The sequence below is a fragment of the Apteryx mantelli genome, chromosome 19, assembly GCF_036417845.1.
Source record: "Apteryx mantelli isolate bAptMan1 chromosome 19, bAptMan1.hap1, whole genome shotgun sequence".
In the NCBI taxonomy this organism is placed as follows: domain Eukaryota; kingdom Metazoa; phylum Chordata; class Aves; order Apterygiformes; family Apterygidae; genus Apteryx; species Apteryx mantelli.
The window spans coordinates 9,128,006-9,150,674 of record NC_089996.1 but is presented as its reverse complement, the minus strand read 5'-3'; the positions used below and the strand labels follow the sequence as shown (position 1 = coordinate 9,150,674).

The following is a 22,669-nucleotide window of genomic DNA, read 5'->3' as shown; positions in this document are numbered from 1 at the left end:
TGGCTAACCGAGTCCATGCAAGAAGCAGCAGGCAACACATTCAAGCCAATTTGAAACTTCAAAGTCTCAGAATAGCCCATCCATTAAAAAAAAAAAAAAGTGCTGTCCTGCTGAGAAAATAGGACACTTGGTTTTCTTAAGCCTAAAATTACATAGTCCTCAAACCTAATTTTGCTTTGCTTTAACAGCTGCTTTTCTTTATCCTTAACAGCTGATAAGCTGAGCAGGGGCAGCAGCACCACAAATGAACAAGGCCAGGAGACCAACTGCTAACGCTGCTCTCAGCAGAGTGGAAGCAACCAAGCCTGGGCCACTTGCAGCCTGATCAAACGCTGGCGTACAGCCCCAGGGGAGTTTTGCACAGCTGGCAACGCTGTACTCAGAGCAAAGCAAACATGCAGTCCTGGATATGTTCAAGGTGGTACCTGCACTCACCTTGTTAAAAAAAAAAGAATAAATAAAGAGGAAGGACCCCAGAAAGTACAAAGGTCCCTGTACTTCTCCCTACAGGCCTGATTTAAAGACCATTAAAAAGCTTCCTGGGTCTCTTAACAGGGCTGGATTCAGCAGCTTGCCAAAGTCAACATACATTAGCGGGCTTTGACTTCAGAGCAGGCTCAAAGCCAAGGGACCTTTCCCCAAAATACCAGAGAAAGCTGAACGAAGCCTGGTTCCCCAAGCAGCAGCGTCCAGCAGACACGGGACGCGTACGCTATCTGCCAACGCAGGCTGCTCCCTCGTGCTCCTGCCCCATTAGCTGAGCAAGTCGCAAGCCGCCAGCCGCGGCCTCGCCTGCGCTGCAGGTCCTGGCAGGAGAGCAGGGGCAGCGATCCGTCGGCGCGCAGGGCTCTGCCTGCTTCAGATCCTCCTCCCCGAACTGCGCTGCAGCTGAAGCAAGAAGCCTAACAGTGAGAGGCCAGAGGCAAGAGCTGCCACAGCCTGGCTGTTCCTCTTCCTCTCGAGGTCTCAAATGAGTGGAAAATCCAAATCCTGCTCCTTTGTATCGCTCTAAATACAGAGGATATTTGCACCAAGCCATCTCGCCTGCCTATTAGCAGTTCAGTCCCAGGGCTTTTATGAGCTACTCATCTCCAGACCCTTCAGACATCAAAAGGATCTACCTGCTTCCCACTTCACTGACTGTGCTCATTACAGCATCCCTCAGCTTCTTCCGAGTTTAAGCCCTAGAGCTAGTTTAGCACGACATCACTGCAATTCCCTACAGCAGCTAGTGCTTTAGCCCAATTTTCCTCTCCCCAGAGGGTTAGCAAGGCTATAATAGTGCTAAATTCACTAATAGCAGATTCTCAAGACACTTTGTCTGGAAAACTTGTTTATAACTTGCAGGATGCAGGCTGCAAATTTTACTTTCTGATCCAGTGACAGTGCTGCAATGAACTGCTCCACAAATACAGTTATTGGATCTGCTCTGAACAAGACGTGTCCTAGATCAGTTAACCTGACTATGAGAAGTAACCAAACTATCGGACCAAACACTCCTCCCAGAGAGGACAACCTTCACACATAGCAGTGCTGTTGGACAAGGATCCCTTGAAATCAAAGTGGAAGACCTGAACATCTGGGGGGAGATTTCTTTCATGTCTCATGAGAAAGCTGCTTTGTGCAAACGGCAGTGCCTTGGAAAAGGGACCATCCTGTACAAACGCTGGGCTAAAGCACAGGACAGCCTGCTTTGGTATGATGGAAAATTAAATGCAAGGGCAGATTTGTTCTCATCCAAGGCTCCACACTCATGTGCAATGCAAAGGTCCTGTGATGTGCAAAAATACCTGCAGGATGTTACATTGTAGATGGCGGCCGGGCAGAAACGTGTACCCGGAAGAGCTCAAAGGAGTACCTTTTTAGGAGAAAACTTCCTGGCCCTGATATGAATAGTTAAATGAAGGATGAGCGATCCAGGCTGCAGCACCCTCATTCGGCAAGGCCAGAAGGACACTGGGAAGGAGGATGCTCACATACTCTAGCACAGGCCAGCTGGCAAGGTTCGTGCTTTCGGACTCCCTCCAAACCTAAACAAGCCCATCGATAGACTCCACTTGCAGCACAAGGTGAACAGGGAGAGGAGACAAATTCTTCCTGTGCAACCAAAGCAGGAAGCAGGAGGGAAAGCCTGGTGACAGCCCTGTGCAAACCATCTCCAACGGCTGGTGGGCACGGGCCATCAGTCCATGAAGCAGGCTTGCATCTTCAGGACCTGCTCTGCCCAGCATTGCCATCATGGAGGGGAGCTCATTGCCAGGCTGGCTCACACCACCCAAAACCACAGCCTTTCCACTGGCAGCATCTTCCAGCCCACAAGCCCAAGCACTTTTTGTGTCAGACAAGCTCTGAATCTCCTGCAAAGCTCCATTTTTGAGCTGCTGTTTCCTGGTACAATGGTGAGTGCTTTTGTGTCACAGGCGGAGAACAGGACAGAATGAACCTGTCTGCCAGAACTAATTTTGAGAGGCCAGACTTCACCTTCCCTGAGTTAATTTGATGCTCTGAGAAAATTAGAAGTTCCTCTGCTTCTGTGGAAAGAGGCAAACATTGAATGCAGTTCAGAGGCTTTGATGCTGCTCTTTAGTCATTCGGGCACCACAGCCACCGCATCGCTCCCTGGACTGACCATGGAGCTGGGAATGAGAGTCACTAATTCTAATTCACAGTGTTTGGGCCTTAGGCAAATTGCTGCGTCTCAGTTTTGTGCATGGACAACACCATCAGTCAGCCCAGCAGGGGAGTGGCAAGACGACTATTTCTGTAGGATGAATTTTAACTCTAATGACCCCACCACTACAGGTGCCCAACAGTGGAGGAGTTTGCCAAAGATCATAGCACAACAGTCCCTAGAAATGCTAAGTACACGCTAGCACCCGTGTCCAAATTTGAATTCAATGGAACTGGAGCACATGAAAGCTACACCCGAGGCCACATGCACACAACAGACATGCAAACCACCCTTTGAAAGTGGTTTCAAACCTCCCCCAGTGAGAAGTTACTGTTTTTTAGGCAATAGGTGGGAAGGCTTTCACCCCAGGTTCCTCGCAGCAGCCCAGAGAAGGCTGGAGAAGCAGGTGGGTGCGGGACTGACAGCAGCCTCCCTCCCACGCCAACCCTCACAAGCGCGAATTTGCACTTGTGCTTAGTGCTAACCCAAACATTGTAATCTGGCACTTGGCACACAGCAGAGCACTAGTCGTTCACTCTCCAGTAGGCATTTGGATTGGGGGGGGGGGGGGAAGGGGGGGAGGAATCAAGACAGTCCAACTATTTAGGCTAGCTCTGGGGCAAGGGCTCTCCAGCTCTGTCCCCACCAGAACCCAAATGAGATCCACTTCTGCAAGAGATGTGGCTTCATAGCAACAGAAGCAGCTAACCAGCTTGCGCTTCGGGTGGCTTTGTGTCAGGATAGCAAAGTACCAAGCCTCTCCTCATCGGAAACACGCTTAGGCCAAGCAGACCTCACCCAAAGGGAGAGGGTCAGGGAGAGGCTGCATTTCACAAACCCGTTCACCCTCCACAAAGTTTGGGTGAGCCTGAGAAGCAAGAGCCTAGCACTCTTTCCAGGAGTACACAAACCTTGGCTGCAGGTGTGTCTCATCCGCTGCATGACCAAATCCTGGAGCGCAGAGTTGTTCCACATCAAACCCTCTAGCTGCCAGGACCAAAGGGATGGCTGGGGCAGTTGGCAGGAAGAAGTCAGATGGACTTGATTTGACCAGTAACCCACATTCTTGACGAGCTGAGCTGGGCTGGAGAGGCAACGCTGCAGCCAGCGGCACTCCCCAGCACTTCCTCAGTTCAGAGCAGGGAGAGGGAGTGGTAGGCAAAGCACTCAGAGCTGCTCTCTGTTCCTGCCACAGCTCCAGAAAAGCTCAGAGCACACAAGCAGCTGCTAGGACACCTAAGCCAAGTAGCTTTCAGGATCACTGCCTGTTTCCTGTTCTGCACCAGGGACACCTACCATGCAGTTTTCCCACTCTGATCAGAAGGAGCTCTCCCCCTTCAAACAGGAGCTGTAACTGCACCTCTGCCCCCCACCCTCAGAGGCATGTCCAAAGGACAGTCTTCAAAACTCCTACCTCCTCAAAGCAAAGGCATCCAACCTTAGAGCGCCTAGACTCTGATCCTGTAGCTGGGAGAACTGGCAACATCCCTGAAGACAGTCACATTTATCCTTAACATCTGCTAGGGCTGAAAGCAAGCCGAAGGCCAACCTCAGCGCAATGGGCCAAGCTTGCGCAGAACCAGTTCTTTGGTAGGCAAACCTACCTCCAGCTGCTCTCATGCTTGAAAACAGCAATCCAGGCCTGAATAAAAACAGGAATGGCCATACAGGGTCAAGATCACACCAAGTCACCGCTTTAGGCGAGCAAACCTCAAGTTACAGTCTGAGCTGAACACCACAGGGCATTTGTGCTTACAGGAGTAACGGGGTATTACCAAGAGATACATGGGAGCACTGACATCTCTCAGCAGATATATCTTTTCCCAGAAACCGGTTCTACTCGCTCCTCCTGTACTTGGGCAAGGACTTGCTATACTTAATCCAAGGGACTATAGCCCTTCACTATCAGGCATATCTGATACAAGCTGCCAGCCAACCTTGCCACAAGCCCATCAGGATAACTTGGCCACAAAGGCCCCAGAGAATTTACTGTTTGTGCTCACCTAGCGTTCTTTCCATCTTGGATTATACAGCATTGAAGATTTCCTCTAGTAATCCAATAACTTCCATTTAAAATACTGATTCCTTTTTTGAAGGAGGTAAAGTGTTATTCAGAAGCTCCCAGGCCAGATTATTACTAACCAGCATGTCACCTCTCATTCAGCTCTTGAGACTGCCTGGCTTGTCTCAGGCTAATCATTCCCCAAAACCACACGTTCCATCACTCTCAATCCATTGCCATAAGACCCTTGGGAGTAGATGAGCAGAAGTGAACAGTCTAAGATGCAGGCATATCACCGACAGTGGGGCTGAAGGCTATTATGTACATCTTACTGATATTTTGATTGGTGCAGTGGGACTACATGTGGATAGTTCAGCCTGTAATTAAAATTCCAGTGCTAAGCCCAAAGATACTGCACTCCGCAGGAGGAATTGATTGAAGGTATAAATCTTGACCATTCTGCTGGAGTTTCCTGTTTGAGAGCAATCATGAGGACTACATGCCAATTCATGAAAGAGAGCAAACACTGCAGTCTGAATGAAAGAATAGCAATAAGCAGGTTACTATGCATCACAAAATAGTGTTCTGCATCTTGCTCGGGCTGTTTTAGCAGCTTAGTGGTCTGGCAGCTGGTGGCACAACTAAATGCTTGCCAAGGGGAATCAGTTTGTTCCGTATGTTACATCAGACACTTCGGACTATCAGACTTGCCAAGGCTATTCCCTTATAATCGTTTTCCAGGCCTTACCTTTGCAATTCCAAGCTCCACCGCCGGGCTACGATCCTCAATAAACTTTACAAGTCTGGTTTTCATCATACAGGCTACATGAATAACAGCATATATTTTTCTCACGTTAGATTCTTAGTACCTTATCAGTGCCTTCCACATTACTCAAGTCACAACACTGCTTACAAATCCTATTCACTGTTAACATTACAGCAGAAGAAATATTACCTCTGAGAACAATGCATCTATCCGGGCCTTCAGAAAGGAGATCCTCCTCCAAATCAAAGTGATCGTTCTCCATGGGTTAAGTAGTCCCAGATGATGGCATGGCATTGATCATCTGAATGCTTGGGAAGCAAAGAGTGCTTGGCGTTCTCCATGCTCAACATAAACTACACGCCTCAGAGGTCAAGAATAAGACTTTATTGTTTTCAGATTTCTTATCTGTGTCTAACTAATCAGTTATCTGTCAAAATAAGTTTAACAAAGAGGCCAATTGCTCCTAGCTTTTTGTAACAGTAACCAATTAGAAAGTGGCTGCAATACAAGTTTCACTGGAATGCATCCAGACACCACACAGATTTGTGGTAGGACAGCAGGAAGAAGTTTGGTTTACAAATCGAAGAACAGTACTCAAAATGATTTGATATAAAAGAGAAGGCTAGAAATGTTCAGAGTAAAGCATGAAGAAAGAGGTACCACGAAGCTCATCAACCAGCTGATGCTTGGGACAGTTACAGCACGACCTTTCCTTATGTCTAAAAAGAAACAGGCTTTACAGTGAACAAAAATCTGTCATCCAAGACCATGTTTGCTAGAAATTAGCACCAGATGTATAAATACTCTCCAATATTTCTTTCAGGTTATACTTCCCCATTTCTCTTGTAAAAACCCCTTGGCATCCACAGGCAAATATTAAACACAACCAAGAAGTTCTTCCTCTTTCTCTTACCTCTTTCTGAGCCCAGAGTCCTCCTTAGAGCTGCTCTGTACTTTGAGAGCTCACAAATCAGACTAACTTGGAATAAAAGAGCAAACATTCATCTTAAAATCACGGGAAGTGCTAATTCCCCCCATCCATCTGACACATGCACCTCGCATGGAAAATTCCCACAACAACAATCCAGTCATTCAAAACAGTTCTTCTGTTTCCACCCCTATTAACTGTAATGCCTAAAAATAGAGAAACAACACAAAGTCAAGACAACCAGTGAAGAGGAGTTAACAAGCAGCTAGAACTAACTGCTGTTTCAGCTTCGAGCTACAACAGACTGAGTAAAAACCCAAACATGGCTTGTGGAAACTTCCAAATACTTTATTTGGGAACAGTTCTGCCCACGTGCTGTTGTTTTTCCTGCTTAATGAACATGAATACGGAATTACCCGCATTTTGAAAGTGCCTATCACCATAGCACCCGGGCTCTTTATAAAAATGCTGGCTCATGTGACAGAAGATCTATCACTCAGGAACCTACTGATCTCCTGTTGCTTATTTCTCATTTCAGGTGTATCTACTGACTGACAATGAGGAAAAAGCAAGAGATGAACTCCAGAAAAAGATCATCTTGTTTTCAGGCAAGGTTTAGATCCGAGACAAAATAAACGTGGAGACCCAGCTTCCCATGAAGAGCAAGTAGCTATTCCTAACGCCACCCATGAATAGTTAAGTTTCCCAGGAAAAGCCTTGTAGGAATGGGTTCTATACTGTATTTAGGCATTTAACAAAAAGTTATCAATGAAGATGGATTCTATCAGCCCAGAGTACAAATTCAGGCAATAATCCACCACAGCTGGGGTAATCATTAACATCTGATAAGGTACATTTCATCCTTATTGATAAGGAAAGAGGTTCTACTTTGTCATTTCTGAATGTTACTTTTTAAAAAATAAAGAGACTTCTCTTTACATAACTATATATACTTCTCAGTGGGGAGTGGAGTCAAAAGGGAAGGAAAAGTTAGCCCCCTTGGCTATTGTTTCATGGCCATTGTGTAGGCAGCCTCATCTTGCTGTTTTAGTTCTGCATCTACCTTTGCCTCTGCTTCCCCACCACACCCAGAAAGCTTCTGGATCAAACTACCAAATTATCATGTCAAATAACAGTGGAAAAGAAAGAAAGAAAAAAACCCACAAATCAAGATATGCCTATGCCCTGGTCCATGGTAAGTATATGGGTACTGGCCCTGAACGAGCCACTGGTCACAAAGTGAGCTCCAACTTCTCCAAGCAGAATGGAATTTCTCTGTGCTCCAGATATTTTCAGATATTTATAGTGTACTTATGTACCTGAATAGACTGTTTGCCTTTAATACACTGGGAGAGAATGTAAGTGCACAGACACATACACAGAACATAGGGAAGAAGATGGTAAAACCTCCCTCTGTCAGTTTCAGATGCAGATATTTACGTCCTAGAACCTCTTGGAGCTTTTCCTTCAATACAGAATAAAACCTCCGCTCCTCAGAGGGGTCCTGGTTAACTTTTGAATCCAAAGATGCCCTTGATATATCCTGTAAGGCCACTCTTGGCCTTCTGCTCCACCTTGTCCTCCAGAGGTGGGAAAGCAACATGGTTAAGGGCCAGGTCAAAAAACAAGGGTTTGCATGGAATGGGCTGGAACCCCGGAGGAAAGTGCACCAGGCTGACTTGCTTGCTGACAAGAGAAGGATCCAGACAGAAAGTCTCAAACCGTTCCGAGAGTGGCTGAAAGAGACGAATGCAGAAACGCAAATTAAACACGCATCATATCACAGCTGACAGGGGCCAAACAAGCAAAGAGGAATAAGTGGCACCGAGCCAGCAGAAGCTGATGTTCTTATGTGTGATGTCTTGGGCCCTTGAAAACAGTCCTCTACCATCAAACCTCACTGCAGGTTCTCTGGAAAGACTTCCCAAGTGCAGGGAGAAAGCTAAAAAATGAAGATGCCACACCAGAAGCTGCAAGAGGCAGCCCAACCCCTACCCGAGAGACTCCACCCTCTCAGCCACCTTCAGGACTTGTGGTAAGGAAAAAGAAGCCTATTAAAACCTCTAAAATACACTAGTCATAACAGAACTCCAACCAGCCTGGGTTGTAAGAAACAGTCGGGTAACAGCTTAAAAACAGTACTAAGACCACTACTGAAATTCACGCAGTGTCTGAGCTCTCAGCTCTTACCTTGCCATCCTTGACCTGAGATGGAGACTCAGTCTCATGAGTATCATTTGCATCTGCAAAATTGAGGAAAAGGTAGTAAGAAAAACAGACTAGATCTCTGAGTAAACTAAGAGTGACTCAGGAGTCAGCTGCCCTCTAAGCTTAGCTGTGAGCCTTGCTTTCAGGGAGACACAAGACGTTTCCAGCAGAAGCAATTCACTTTCTAGGCTATAAGGGTCACAGACTCTGGTTAATAACCATCATAACTCTCCAGTCTAGCATGGCCGTGAGAAGCTCCTGAGAGAAGCACAGATTTTGAGTTAAGCACAAAGCAGCAGATGACAAAAAGACACAAGCGAGGTATGTTAAAGCAATAAAAGTCAAGACAGTCCGTCATTTTTCTTGGGCTTCTAGCAGCAGGCAGCACAAAGCCAGCAGCCTAAGACACCACAAGGGTCATCTGTTCCCCTGAAATTCCCCTAACCTGGTTCACATGGACAAAGAACAGATCACTGCTTTCCCCCTTTTCATTATTTCCCCTGGTTAGGGAAAAACCAAGATGAGTAAGGGCACTGGGAGCAAGTACTATTACTGAAAAACTGGTACCTACTGACTCCAACTTGTCTGCTGGGAAAAAAATGAAACGCTAACCAGGATGTTCTGTGCAGGTTACCAAAATAGTTGCAAGTCCTCATGAAGAGCTTTTGCATCTCTGGTCAGGGAACGAGATGCCAAGTGTCTAGTCAACGGTTGCCTATCTGCACTACACACAGCTAGAAAAGGCTAGGACTGTGAAGAAACAGTTTTCCAGAGCCTACATAGATCAAAGCAACGTGGAAAAACATTTGGCATTTCAGAAATGAAATAAAAGAAATTAAATAGCTGGAGGGATGTTATGCAAGCGAAGTTAGAGCTCCTGGATGATTGTGCAACTCACCTAATATAGCTGCTGCTTGCAAGGAGTATTTCTCTGCATTGACTTGAGTGATCAGATCCTGAACATCAGGCAGCTCCTGGAGCATTAAAAACAATTATTTGAGAGCTTGAAAGGTGCCAGAGTTTTAAGAATTAGGGCAAAGTTAAAATCTGACAGAGTAAGGACTAAGCGCTAGTAAGCCTTCCCAGAAGAAGAGAATCTACGTTATAGTCCTTCAGGCACTACAGAAGTAGTATGACAGAAAATGCAGATGTGAGAGAAACACGGAAAAGTATTCTAGCGTTGTTACAGCAAGTCTGCCTCTCCTCCAAAGCGAGTGGCCAGTTGAAGCATTTGCATATCATTAGAAAAGGCTGCAGTATAATATATCAGGAAGTCACACTTGTATTACTCTTCTTGCTACTTAAATATCAGACTTGAATTGTAATGGCCTGGTATCTAACTGCCAATAAATACTGGCTCAAGAGCTTCTTTATTAACTTCAGCTCCCCTCTACATGAAGGATTGTGGTCCTACCTTCAAGCTGTTCTTATAAGCTCCAGCTTCTGACTGAACTTCATTGGCATATTTCAGCACTCTCTCATATAAAACAAGAGCTTCGCTCCACTTCTTTACCAGGACATAGGACTGCGCAATGAAGAAACACCTGCAACAGTAAACAGTTGATCCTCGATGCGTCCGTATTCTTTGCCCACACCTTTGCCAATTCAAATCACTGATAATGGGAGATATTAGGTAGCACTGGCCAGTTTCCCCTTAGCACTTCCCTTCATTTACAAAAGGGCAGAGGAAACTCTATTTAAACCCTGCACAGCACCTACAGGTGAGGGCTAATAACCTTTGAAGACTCAATGCCTGCTAAACACAACCTGGCTGTTCTCAGTCACCTGTAAGCTTTGTACACTAGTGTCTTCAGTCCAATCTCTTTTTGGAAGTTCTTGTCCTCTTCTAGGCCAGGAAGTTGCGTCAGTTCCACAAGGTTCTGCGGAAAACAGAGTCAGAGCAATGAATTCAGGCAAGCTTTGTTTTCCTCTGGAATCTGATGAAATAAGAGAAAACTGCCCCTTTTAACAGTCAATAGCAGACTCCCATGGAAGCAGTTTCCAGTTTTCTAATTGTCAATATGCTAACCCTGTGAAGGACACTCATGGAAACTTGTGCAAGTTTGACCCCAGGCTAGATTTCCTGACACAAACAGGCATTAGGACAAAGACTCCTCAGATTTCACATGAAATAATTCTTTCATAAGACATTTCCTTTCCCATTCACAACTACTCCACCCACAAGCTCCCACAATTATTTTAATATTTATGTGAGAAATTCAGAAACTGCTTACAGAGAAGAATGAGTGCATTTTAAGTATTTTTAGCTGCCATTTTCACTGGCCAGAAGAAAGTAAGGCAGCTATCAGGATGCTGCATAAAAGTGTCAGAAAAACCACTGCATGGTATAAAACCAAGGTTACCAGTCCTCGCAGCATTTTCTGCTCACAACTAAAAGCATTCTCTCATGCTCTACATAGATGTCAAACACCTTCAACAAGGTTACTGTAGGTACCAAGTTGCTCTTCAAAATTCATGGTCAGTTCACCTGCAGTTGCCATATTTTATACAATACCTTCCCATACCAGAGTTTCCCAGTCAGTAAAAAGAATTAGATTTGCTTTCCCTAGTATTACCTGCAAGATGATATCATAAAGACGAATCAGGTCCTGAGGCCGTGGTGTACGCTTGCCATCCTCTTCTGACCGCTGCTGCTGCAGCAGTGCCTTCTGCAGAGACTTTGCCATGCTCTCATTGCGCTTGATGGCTGTCGACAGCTTGATGTAAGTCAAATAACTAAAAAGATACCATTAACAGATGATCAGAACTACTGAGATATTACTCTCTGCTCTGAAAAAAAATCCTCCCTCCTGGGCAAGCTGATATTACTACAGGAAAAAACATCTGAAAGATCAACATAAGAATCTTAAGTAAAACGCTTTTGAAGCTGCATGAATCAGATCCTTATCTGTGCACTCATTCTTTGAGATCCCAGAGGCCCAGGACGGAAACAGACAAACAAACAACACAAAACAAAAAATAAAATCCCACACACTTATAAGGTGACTGAACCTGACAGAAGAGCATGACTTCTTCACACCAGTACAGGCAGCTGTGTCTGCTTATTACCTGTGTAAGTACTGGATGTTGGACACCTTCCCAGAATCCATTTCCAGAGAGTGCTCCCGCTGCTTCTGCAAAGATTGGACAAAACATTGCATGATTTACTTAGTCTGGCAGCTGGGGGAAGAAAACATCAGAAACAATGCGAAGTTTGGATAAAACCAGGGAAGTTATATCAGGCTTCTGGGTAAAAGGGTGAGGGCTTCTACACAGTTATTTACCCTCTCCAATTCTGAAGAGAATCAAATCAAAGATGATCAACTCTTCTGTGGCTTTTTATTAAAGAAAACCCAAAAGCCACTTCTGCTGTTAACTGAGTTTAACAATAATAAAGCAGTCCCAAAGAGACACTGTGCTGTTAAAAGTAGAAACATTGACGCCTGGTACTTACCTGGTCCGGTTTCAGATCTTCCCGAACAGCCTGAATGGCATCTCTACACTCACTGAGCAAAGATTCAAACAAACGTTCCTTCGTTTCCTCATTTTCTGCCTAAGAGCAAAGGAAAGTCAAAAAAACACCTATTAGACATTTTTGTATTTTGCATCCCATGATGCAAGAATTAACAGAGGAGATTAAACCCAATTTCTCTCAAATTACTGCCTTAAAGTCTGTGGGTAACTAGAACTCCAACCTGTACCTGTTTGCAATATATCCTAAGGGGACAAATTGTCAGAAATTGCAGGGAACCTGGTCAGCACTGAGAATATAGCAGCACCGAAGCCTAGCACAGGCAGCTCTGATCTCCACGTCTCCACTGCCTTCCTAGCAACTCATTTCCCTTCCAGGATGGCACCCACATTGCTTGGAGAACAGCTGAGGTTGGACCACACTGTGGGAAGGCCACAGCAACAGAAGAGCTGAGCATTACTGAGCTGGCAAACTACCAATGCAGGCTGCTCTTGTTATACTGATTTAACATTTCTAGTGTGGTAAGAACATCTAGATGAACATCTATTCTACACTCCCACTCTAGTAGTACTCACAGTGGCAAGAATCTGCTTGTTCTAGGCTTTTTTTTTTTTTTTTTTTTAAGTAAACCTGTATTTCAGTAGCAGGAGTTACTGAGTAGTTTTCTGCTGTCACCGCAAGTTTTGTCAAAAAATGAAGCAGCTTTTGGCCTTCTGCCCCCACAGCAAAATTTGAAAACACCTTTTCAAGACAAGTTGAAGCCTGCTCTTTGCCTAATGGACTGGCGTGTCATGTACCTAATTAAACAATGCACTCAAAACCAAACTCCACTTTCATTCACCTGACTGAGAAGATAACTAGATGGGGATCATAACACTCTTACTGATTCTGCAAGGGAAAACCGCCCAGAAACAAATCCCAACCTTACCAATTGAAGGAGGGGTTAATCTGGAAAGAACAAAGTATGTCAGCACTGTGTTATATGACTTCCATACCATATAACAACATAAGATGAACATTTGCTGCAACTAACTTGCAACTGCCCAGACCAGTGAAGAACTGTAGAAAACTAGAGCTCTGTGTTCTCTTCCTCTAGGAGCTACAATGTCTGTAAAAAGCTGCTGAGCACTACCCTTCAAAGCCTCTCCCCTTTTCATTAAGGAATGTTATTTTTACTCCCTCATAAAGCCTTAGGTATCTTGACCCAAGATGAAGGTGATTTTTTTTTTTGAGATTTGCTGCAAGTATTTTTAAGGTGGGACTAACTACTGAGAATAACCAGAGACAAGTCTGGCAACATTCTCAACCTCACCCAGAGGAGCACAGCAATTTCACTGTATGCACAAAAATGAAAACAGACATAGCTAGATCATCGGTCAAGCACAAACAGAGAAAAGGCTGGGCCACGCAATGAAACAAAGGCTTTCCTTTCTAAGTAAGAACTCCTAAGGTTAAACTGATTTTATGTGTGTAAATACATGCATTTTCCGATTTCGCTGATACCAGATCATACAATTAAGATACAAGTGCTACAGCTGGTGATAAAGTGTGGTGACAGAATAGTTCAGGTTTGCTCTTAAAGCGATCAAGGAAACTGAAATCAGAACTTACCCACAAACCTACTTCTGAAAGTGAAGGAGTGATCATTTCAAACTTTTTCTTTGTTCTAAAAGGCTGTATATCATCTCTGAAAGTTATTACAACTCAGTTTTGCTACAGTCCTAGTTACTACAGATGGTCACAGAATCCTTGAGGGAATATCAGATACGAGCATGCTTTTGTCACTGTCCTTTAACCTTCTCACTTTTACCTGGTTAAAGTCAATGTGGCCCTTCAAGTCACAATTCTAATTCAAGTCTTCAAGAGGGTTCACATAAGTAATTTTAAACGTGGATTCATATTTCATACTGCTGCTGGGCTGCTCAGCTCTCACCATTACTAGTTGCGATCTGGTGCCACATAACTCCTCTGTTTAATCAGAGCTTCCAAGGAACACAAAGCAAGATGGAAACAAATTCAGATCGCTGTTCTGCCACTGCTTTGTGGAACGAGGAGGGCAACTAAACGGAAAAGCCCCAAGTGTTAGCCTCACAGGAAGGAAATTAAATGAGGGCACATTGAACTCTAAGCTGCACTTCCACCTGCTGGCCATACTAACGTACTACCTACCTAATTTTTTCTTAAAGAAATAAATTCATTAGAAAAAAATAAATTCGGCAACATAATACTTCTGATAAGACTGATACCACTAACGTTTCCTACCAGCCATATCCCATTTAACCTACTTATGCTACCTTACTTAACACTATCTGCTGCTCTTGCCCACTTAACATTAAAACCCTATAATGGTATAAGGTATCATTTAAATTGGTATTTATCCTCATTTTTTCCTGGTGATAAACAGTTTTTGATGCTGCAAAGGGCCCATCTTTAGTGTCAGCAATTGTTACTAAAGACCTTTAACTGCCTTTTTAAAGGGCAAAGGCTCTGTAGGCAGCCACTGGGAAGGAGAAGACACTATCTGGACACTATTTCCAAGGGAAAAAGTACCATATGAAAATCCTGGCTATAGTGCAATATCATGACACGTATTGTGTGTGCCTACTGTAAGCATTTCAGAACTGTCCGTTACATTTGAGATGAATTTAGCTCCTGACATTTAGCAATCCTCTTTCTGCTTCTGAAGATTTGCATAAGTCAATAAGAGAATGCTACATAGCTCACAGCAGCTGCTTCATCTGGCAAAATTGCTTTCCATTGCTGAAAAAAATTTAAGCAATATAGATTTTCTTTTGGTTGCTCTGAAGTTGGAGCATTTGGGTGAGATACTTAAGGAAACAAAAACAGTAATTCAAAAGCAATTAGTCTTAAAATTGTTAATCATTTTGAAGTGAAGATTACAAACAATAACAACTATCACCCTGCCACTGAAACACAACACTTTTGGGTAGAACGGGGTGTTCAGAAGAGCAATAATACCCAGTGGCTTAGTAGAACAGGTCTCCTAAACACACGCTTGTTGGTAAATTGTGGGAGCTATTCCCAACTGCCACTCAAGCTTTGGGTTACAGCCAACATTCCCACTTCTCCTTTTCGCCTTCTGATGCCAAGCTTGAGAAAAGATTATTTAAAACCATTTGGTCCAGCATTTTCTTACACACTGAAGAAAACAGGACTGTTGGAACACTGGCACTGGAGATGGTTTCCAGGTTACCTGAACAATGGCTGCTTCGTTGTCAGCCAGCCCCAGCAAGAAGATCCTCACTTTGTCTATCTTCACGGGGACTGTTCTTCCTCTCCACTCCACCTCACTCATGGTAGCCGCCTGCTTTGCTCGAGTTTGGGTAATCAGCGCCTGCAGACAATGGACTGAAATTATGAGCCTGAAATTAAAAGATTCCAAAATTGGACCTTGTAAACTCACACTAGATTTGATTTTTTTTTTTTTTTTTTTTTTTGGAAATCAAAGGGCTTTTTATGGAAGTGTGGTTTTCCATAGAGCTGGGACTCACTTGCTCTTTTCTGATAGGTATTGGTCTCCTGAATGGCATGTTGCAGCAGTATTTATGCTCGACAAAATAATATTTGCATGCTTCAAATTGAAACATTCAGCGTTACCTCCAGTTTTTCTGCAAGAAGACCTTCAGTGCCACCAGACCTCAGTCTCATCTGCATCAACTCACTGATAGCAGACTGGTCACCTGAAAAAATTAACAAATTGAAATCCCATTTCCACCCAAGTTCACAAATCACTTTGATACATAAAAACTAATCAATAGATTTTATACTAGAGATCTGGGGGCAAGTGGGATGAAACTGCAATTCCATTCTGACTTTATAAGCAAAGTAACCACAAACAGACATTTAGTCATTTTACACAAAACCACATGCAGCGTTGCACAATTAGCCTAATTTCTCCACTGCTAAACTGACACAGAACGTGTCGTATTTGCCCAAAGTATCACTAAGGACTCACTCCAACATCACTTCAAACCAGTATTTAACCATCAAGTTGGTATTTTTTTTTCCTATGAGCAAACCTTGCTGTTTGTTGGAGATCAGGTACCCCACTTTCCTTACCAATATTGTAGGCACAGTAGCGAATGTTGGGAGAGATCTCTTCCACACGCTGGTTATACAGCACAGCTTGTTCTTCCGTGAAAGCATTGGCCAGTTTTTCATATATGGTCCTACAGCAAAGGATACAGATTAACACTGCAGTATGTGTGGTTTTGTAAGATGCCAACTTAAAGGAAGAGGTTGTGTCTGTACTTTGGAGGATGCTATTCAGTAATACTGCCCATTTGGCACAATTAACTAAACAACTTCCAGAGTTATTATACATACAGTACATAAAACTCACTAGACTGATCTAATACTGTTTACTAAATGAAGTTGGTGAAGTGAGGGTACTCACTTGCACTTGTTGAAAGCCTCCATCGCTGCCTTCCACTCCTGGTGTTCAAAACGAAGCATTCCTGTGAGGTAAGCCATGTACGCCTGCAGACGGTGCGAGGGCAAACAAGTTAATCTCTGCAAGACTGACTGCCTAGTTTGTACAACCTTTAGCATGAAAGCTGCTGTGACATCTAGGGTATGTGGATTAAACTCGACCTTTCCGTTTGGACTGCCCACTTAAAACAACCGATTTGGCTTACAAGTTATTAGCTGACTACTTTAAGTGACGTTTCTACATTTCCAAGGAGATGGAATCCTCAGTATGGTCCACTGATAGCAAAAAAACGTTTTTTTTCAGCAAGAAGTTACAAAATGGAAGTTTTAATCTTCCATTAACACTGTAGTCCCTGTTCACAGAGGCTGGTGTCACAATACAACTGCTTTCTGTCACAAGGCTTGTGTTCTAGGTGGCTACTTTAGGACATTAAATAAATAGATTTAAACAGCTGTTCTTAACAGATAAGCATAGTTTCTTAGGCTGCGTTGCATTATCTTACTCTCTCTCAGTTCTTTTCACTTTTATAAAAACTATTGCTTTTTAAAGCAAGGATGATCACCTGATATGCTTAAACAAATTCTAGCTGCCAGGTCTTAATCTTGGCTAGGGCCACTGGTTATTTCTGCAATTCCAGCAGCGCCAGCAATGAATCCAATTTATTTAAAGGAAGATATTACCCTATTCAAGAATCAGCCAATTTAATTACCTATTGCTAGATGAGAATAATCTGTTCACCTAAAATCCAAAGGTTTCTCATGCAGCTTTTGCTGTAAAACAAGCTCAAAGTATCAGAGATTACCTGAGCTTCCAGCTTTGTTTTGGCATCCACTCGATTACTTTCACACAGTCGCTCCAGCTCCTCAGCATGTTTCACAGCTTTGCGCAGGCGAGACAGCAAGTGAAACCGTTTGCGAGGTTCTGTGTTTGCTTCCTGTTTAAGCTGCATGGCATAACTCCAGGCTCTCTCTGCATCCATCAGAATCAACAGCAAATACCTACAGGGCAGAGGAAGATTACTGATAATATGATGATGTTCTCAAAAAATCTGCTCCCACGTCACCTTTAGTCCCTTACCACGTGATCTGAAAAGTTTGGTAACAAAACTTTGGCTTAGTTAATAAGAGGTAGATGCTTTTATCTCTCAATGTTAACAAGCACGTAAAGCTGTATTACCCCTAACTCTTTTCTACTATATTTCGCATCACTGAAGTGTAACTACTCAAATGACGAAGAGAATTTGATATCATTCTGTAACATCACAAACCTTTTGAAGACACAGATTTATGGTTCTAGGTTGGTTTCCAAACTAGTTAGTATGGGTAAACAACTCTGTTTTTCCCACAGTTAACGTCATAATGCATCTGGCTTCTTAACAATACAGGTGAAGACAGCATCACGTTTTCTTCCCCCGCAATGAACGACGATGAAACAGCAGACACATCAAGTGTTTCTAAAACCTGGGAAATAAGCCTGAGACCCTGGCTACTCTCTGTGTATTCTATCAGACAAGCATCCTGCCAAATGTTGAAGAACCAAGTAAAACTTGCAACCCAGTATTTTTGTTCAACAAAGAGATTACGTCTCCAATCACATTCTTGCTGGCTACAGCACCTCGGCTATCAGCATTCAGATGGCTACCTTGCAGCGGGTCTGACTAAGCATTTCCTTTTTAATATCTAATCAATCTTTGCAGATTATGAGAAGAACCATTTTAATAGCTATGATAAGTGAAAGAAGCAACTGGCTGCTGCTCCCTCTTCTCCCACTCATTCACAAGATGAAGCAGGACCTGAGCAGTCTCTCTTCTCCTAGTACTGCAGCCTGAACTTTGATCTTTTATTAATACCAACAACACACATCTCTGGAGAGAAACATTTATGAGTATATTGTACACAACAGTATTCCCCTGATGCCCACATGAAAATAAATTACAGAAATGAAAGAAACGATTCATGAATCTATTAAATGCTTGATTCTATTTAGTGACAGTACCTGTTGTCTGAAAGAATCTCTTCTGTTACTTTCTTCCCAGTGAACTTGTGCCTGTTTCCCATCTTGAAGTTGAGAGTTTTTCGGAGTCGCCTTAGCCTACGGGAGCAATAACCCCTAAGGAAAAGAAAAAGGACAGTCAGTTTGGCCAAAGAACAATTTTATTTCTGTTTACTGCTCTCTGCAACCAGAGAAAGAGAAGCACTAGAGGCTGTGACACACAACATTTAACAACTAAGAACTCCATATATGAGATATGAGAAACAACTTGTAAACCAGTGGTTACAAGACAGAAAAAAAGTAAAAGAAAAATAAGAAAACCGGTAATAGTTATTGATCTTGAAAAAAATAGAATGATGTTCTCCTTATTGCCTAATTGCTTTATGTATGTTTACTAAAAAAGTAATTCTGGAAGAAAATAGTGATTACCAATAAGGTGTTAACCAACAAGCTCTTACAGGACAACAGAGAAACAAGAGCTAGTTTTTTATCTTCCTAAATGGAACAGTCACAGCACATTTTGTTCAGTAAGGAAAAAGAAAAAAGTGTGCATCACTTCATAAGAAGCAATTTGTCACGGCATATTTATGGCAGATAATTTTTGTTGACTGCTACAGTGGGTTTACATTTCAAATGAGTTTGTGGTAACACGCCAAGTCACACTAGCTGCGTGATAGACAGTATCTCCCAGACATCCACACGGCTTACTAACCTGTACCTCTGGAAGTCTCCATGTCGTAAACCGTGCTGCTGTTGAGATTCCTTCACAATCTGAAGGACTGCAATTTGAGTTAAGGAAGTTCGACAGTACAGTCTGTTTTCAGTTCATCATTCTACCCCAAAATAACGAAAAGAACTCTGTAGGTTTTGTTAAGCAAGTGCACTTTGAACAGAGCTTGGTAAGGGAACCCCAAAAGCTCATAAAAACCCAGAGCTGAGACAACTGATGGGTTTAAAAGAACTCGTTTCTGCACTTCCTGTTACAGAGCTTTAAGATTATCATCAAGGCCAAGACTAAAGAAGTGCCACAAGCATCTCCTCTTACAGACAACCACAAGAGTCTTGTTGTCAGTAGAGCTCCTTTCTGGATAACGAGCAAAATAGCTATACCGGCAGAAGCATCTAGGCCAGTAAAACGGACTGCCCTAGCTACGTTACTCGCCCCCCCAACAGGCCATCCCCTGGCTTGTGACACAATTACACCGGCAAAACTGAAGTACACGGAGAAGCCTTTCTTCCCTGAACGTCCCATTTCTCAGCACGGTGCAGGTGCTGTACTAAACCGAGCAGAACCAGCGCTGTCTTCCCAACGCAGCTTTCTGAACGCTGAGAACCTCATAAAAAGAGCTGTTGTGAAGTATTCACGGGAGCTTATTTTCTACGGAAATTTTTAACCCAGTTCAAGTTTTACTGCCTATTACTGTAATAAGTACTCCCTGACAGAATGCATTGGCCTGTGCTTTGCTATATCATCTTGCGCTTCATGATTTCTATCAAGTCTACTCATTCATTAGCATATGTGATGATTGCTATGCATCTTGTGCTTATTTTATTCACTTAGTTGCTCTACCAAATAAAAACATGCTCGATTCTAGTAAACTTGGCAGACGTTATTCATTCAGTTTACAGGCCAGAGTTTTTATTCTGGGAAAGATGATCTCCATCATAAGCAAGAAGTCTCTGAGCAGTAATTATTTACATCCAAGATTTTCCCTTTTAAGTAATACCAATAAGCCTTTAAAAATACCAAGCTGTATAATGACCCCATGAAATGAAATACTATTATTATAGCTACAGAAAAAGAAGATGCCAGACTTCTCAAGTTTAAAATGGGAGATCTTTATCTAAGTGTGGGTTGGGTTTTTTTTGGGGGGGGGGGGGGGAAGTGAAAAAATCTCCATTGTTTAAGTTGCAAAACCTGTATTGATAGTTACTACATTAAATTAGTTTGCATTTGTGGAACAAACAAGCCAAACTGTAATGCCTGAACACAGCTCAGGGTAGCCACTCTTAGTCCTCACTATCTACGTGAAATTTTTTTCAGGCTCTCTTTTAGCCTGCACAGTTACTCGCTAAATTCACACCATCTATTCTATTTACAGTTTCGCTGACTTGGGTATTCCTAACTTTACCAGAGCAATTGCCACGTCTGTCTTTTACTCTACAGTTACTATCTTCACAGCACTTGCCATATGCTAAACTGAAAACTGCATCCTTATTTCACTTGGGTTTTCTTCTTACCACAAGAAGAAACTCAGCTCTACCACAGCTGTGCAGCTGGAGTAGTTTCACATGAAAGTTTCACACAAGAAAAAGACAACAGCTTTACACGCCACATCAGATTTTAGACATGCTAAATCTGGAGGTGCCAGTCTGCCATCTCAGCATACCTGTTAGATCTACTTTATCCACTATCACATTTCCAGCGTTAATATTACCAAAAGAAAACTCCTGACACTCTACATCTAAAGCACGCGGCCTGGCACGGAGCTCTGCTTGAAAGGCTGACGATGTCTGTCACGCGGTTTGGAAGGAGACGCTGAAAAGGTGAAGAATAAACCCGCAATTCAGCGATGTGAGGCTGACACCCCCATTTCATCCCACTCGAGCCAGGGACGGCGAGGGCGCCTCCGCGCTGGCCCGAGCAGCCGCAGCGCGACGGCTCCTGCCCCTCCGTCGCCCCGACGCGGCTCTCGCACGCCGGCTCTCGCCGCGCCGGGACGAAGCCCAAGCGGGTGAAGGAGGCCTGGGCGGCGGAGCCCGCGCCCGCCCGGCCGGGGGGAGCCGCCAGCTCCCGGCGCCGGCGCCGAGCCCCGCTCCCGCCGCCGCCCCGCCTCACGGGGCCGGGCCTGCCACGTCCCCCTGCCGCCGCCGCCCCGCAGGATGCTCTCCAGGCCCAGGCTGTCGCCGAAGCTGCCGGCCCGCGGCCCCGTCGGCCGCTCGTTCTCCTTGTTCTCCTCCGCGCCGCCGCCGCCGCCTCCCGCCCCGCCTCGGCCGCCGCCGCCGCCGCCGGGGCCCTGCCGCTCCGCCGCCATCTTGCGCCCCGGCCGCCGCCGCCGCGCTGCATCATGGGCCGGGGGAGGAGAGCCGCCCGCCGAGGCCATGGCGAGAGCCGCCGCGCTGCCGCCGCGGGGGCCGATGGGATAGGGGAGGACCCGCGCTGGGCGGGGGCGGGGAGAGGGGCTGCCCGCGGCGGGCGGCGCGGCGGCGGCGGCCCCGTGGCGGGGGGGACGGACGGGACGGACGGGACGGGACGGGCCCTGCGCCCTGGGCCCCGGGATGGGGGCTCCGCCGACGCATGGGGGGCCCCAGGGCTGCCGCCTGCCGGGTGGGAGCCCCTAGGGCTGGGGTCTCGCTCCGGATGCGGGTCCCCCCCAGCCCCAGGACTGGGGCCTCCCCGCAGGAGGCTGTGATCAGCCCTGTGCCCCTGCTCTGCCCCACGGCTGATCCCCTGGCCCCCAGGAGCAGCCCCCCAGGAGCACCCCATCCCCATCCCCTGCTCTGCCCCACGGCTGATTCCCCAGCCCCCAGGAGCAGCCCCCCGGGAGCACCCCATCCCCATCCCCATCCCCTGCTCTGCCCCACGGCTGATTCCCCAGCCCCCAGGAGCAGCCCCCCAGGAGCACCCCATCCCCATCCCCATCCCCTGCTTGCCCCACGGCTGATCTCCCGGCCCCCAGGAGCAGCCCCCCAGGAGCACCCCATCCCCATCCCCTGCTCTGCCCCACGGCTGATTCCCCAGCCCCCAGGACTGGGCCCCACAGCCCCATCCCCTTCCTCCACCCCAGGGCTGAGCCCCCAGGATTACTCCCCCCCTCCCCCCAAGATTCAGGCCCTCAGCCCCATCCTCTTCCCCTGTTCCCCTGTTCCAAGCCCGGGCCTGCTGATTTGGGCACTGAGGTGCCCAAAAACCTGCTGATTTCACCCGTTCTGGGTCTGAAGCGGTGGCCCAAGTGTCTCCTGCCCTGTTCTTGCCCTAGCTCCCCCCATGCTGGGAGCTGGCAGGGTCTGCTGGAACTGGGGCTAGCTCCAAATGCTGAACCTGGTCCACGTCCCCACCCAGCATCCCAGTCCCCTTGCGACCCTGGGTGATGGGAGAGGAGCCGTGGGACTTAGTCACGTCAGGTACCATGTCCCTTAGCTGCTACCTGTTGTCCTCACAGAGAAGCATCCATCT

At 45.4% G+C, this 22,669-nt stretch overlaps 1 protein-coding gene across 2 annotated transcripts; it reads right to left on the bottom strand.

Annotated features, from left to right (window-relative positions):
• Positions 1-5,808: 5,808 nt before the first annotated feature.
• SRP68 (signal recognition particle 68) lies at positions 5,809-21,527 on the bottom strand. Of its 2 annotated transcripts, none has more exons than XM_067308223.1 (16): positions 21,380-21,527; positions 19,205-19,271; positions 18,496-18,609; positions 17,303-17,498; positions 16,465-16,547; positions 16,128-16,237; positions 15,666-15,748; positions 15,262-15,402; positions 12,030-12,128; positions 11,645-11,709; positions 11,152-11,311; positions 10,361-10,455; positions 9,990-10,119; positions 9,474-9,549; positions 8,558-8,610; positions 5,809-8,103 (listed from the first exon to the last, which is right to left on the bottom strand). In XM_067308223.1, exons 1-16 carry the CDS (start codon positions 21,525-21,527, stop codon positions 7,876-7,878), a joined length of 1,848 nt encoding a protein of 615 aa, XP_067164324.1. In that variant the 3' UTR covers positions 5,809-7,875. The 2 variants fall into 2 exon arrangements, with proteins under 2 accessions (XP_067164324.1, XP_067164325.1); XM_067308224.1 differs by lacking the exon at positions 21,380-21,527 and adding an exon at positions 20,883-21,262 and having other exon boundaries at positions 19,205-19,325.
• Positions 21,528-22,669: the final 1,142 nt, after the last annotated feature.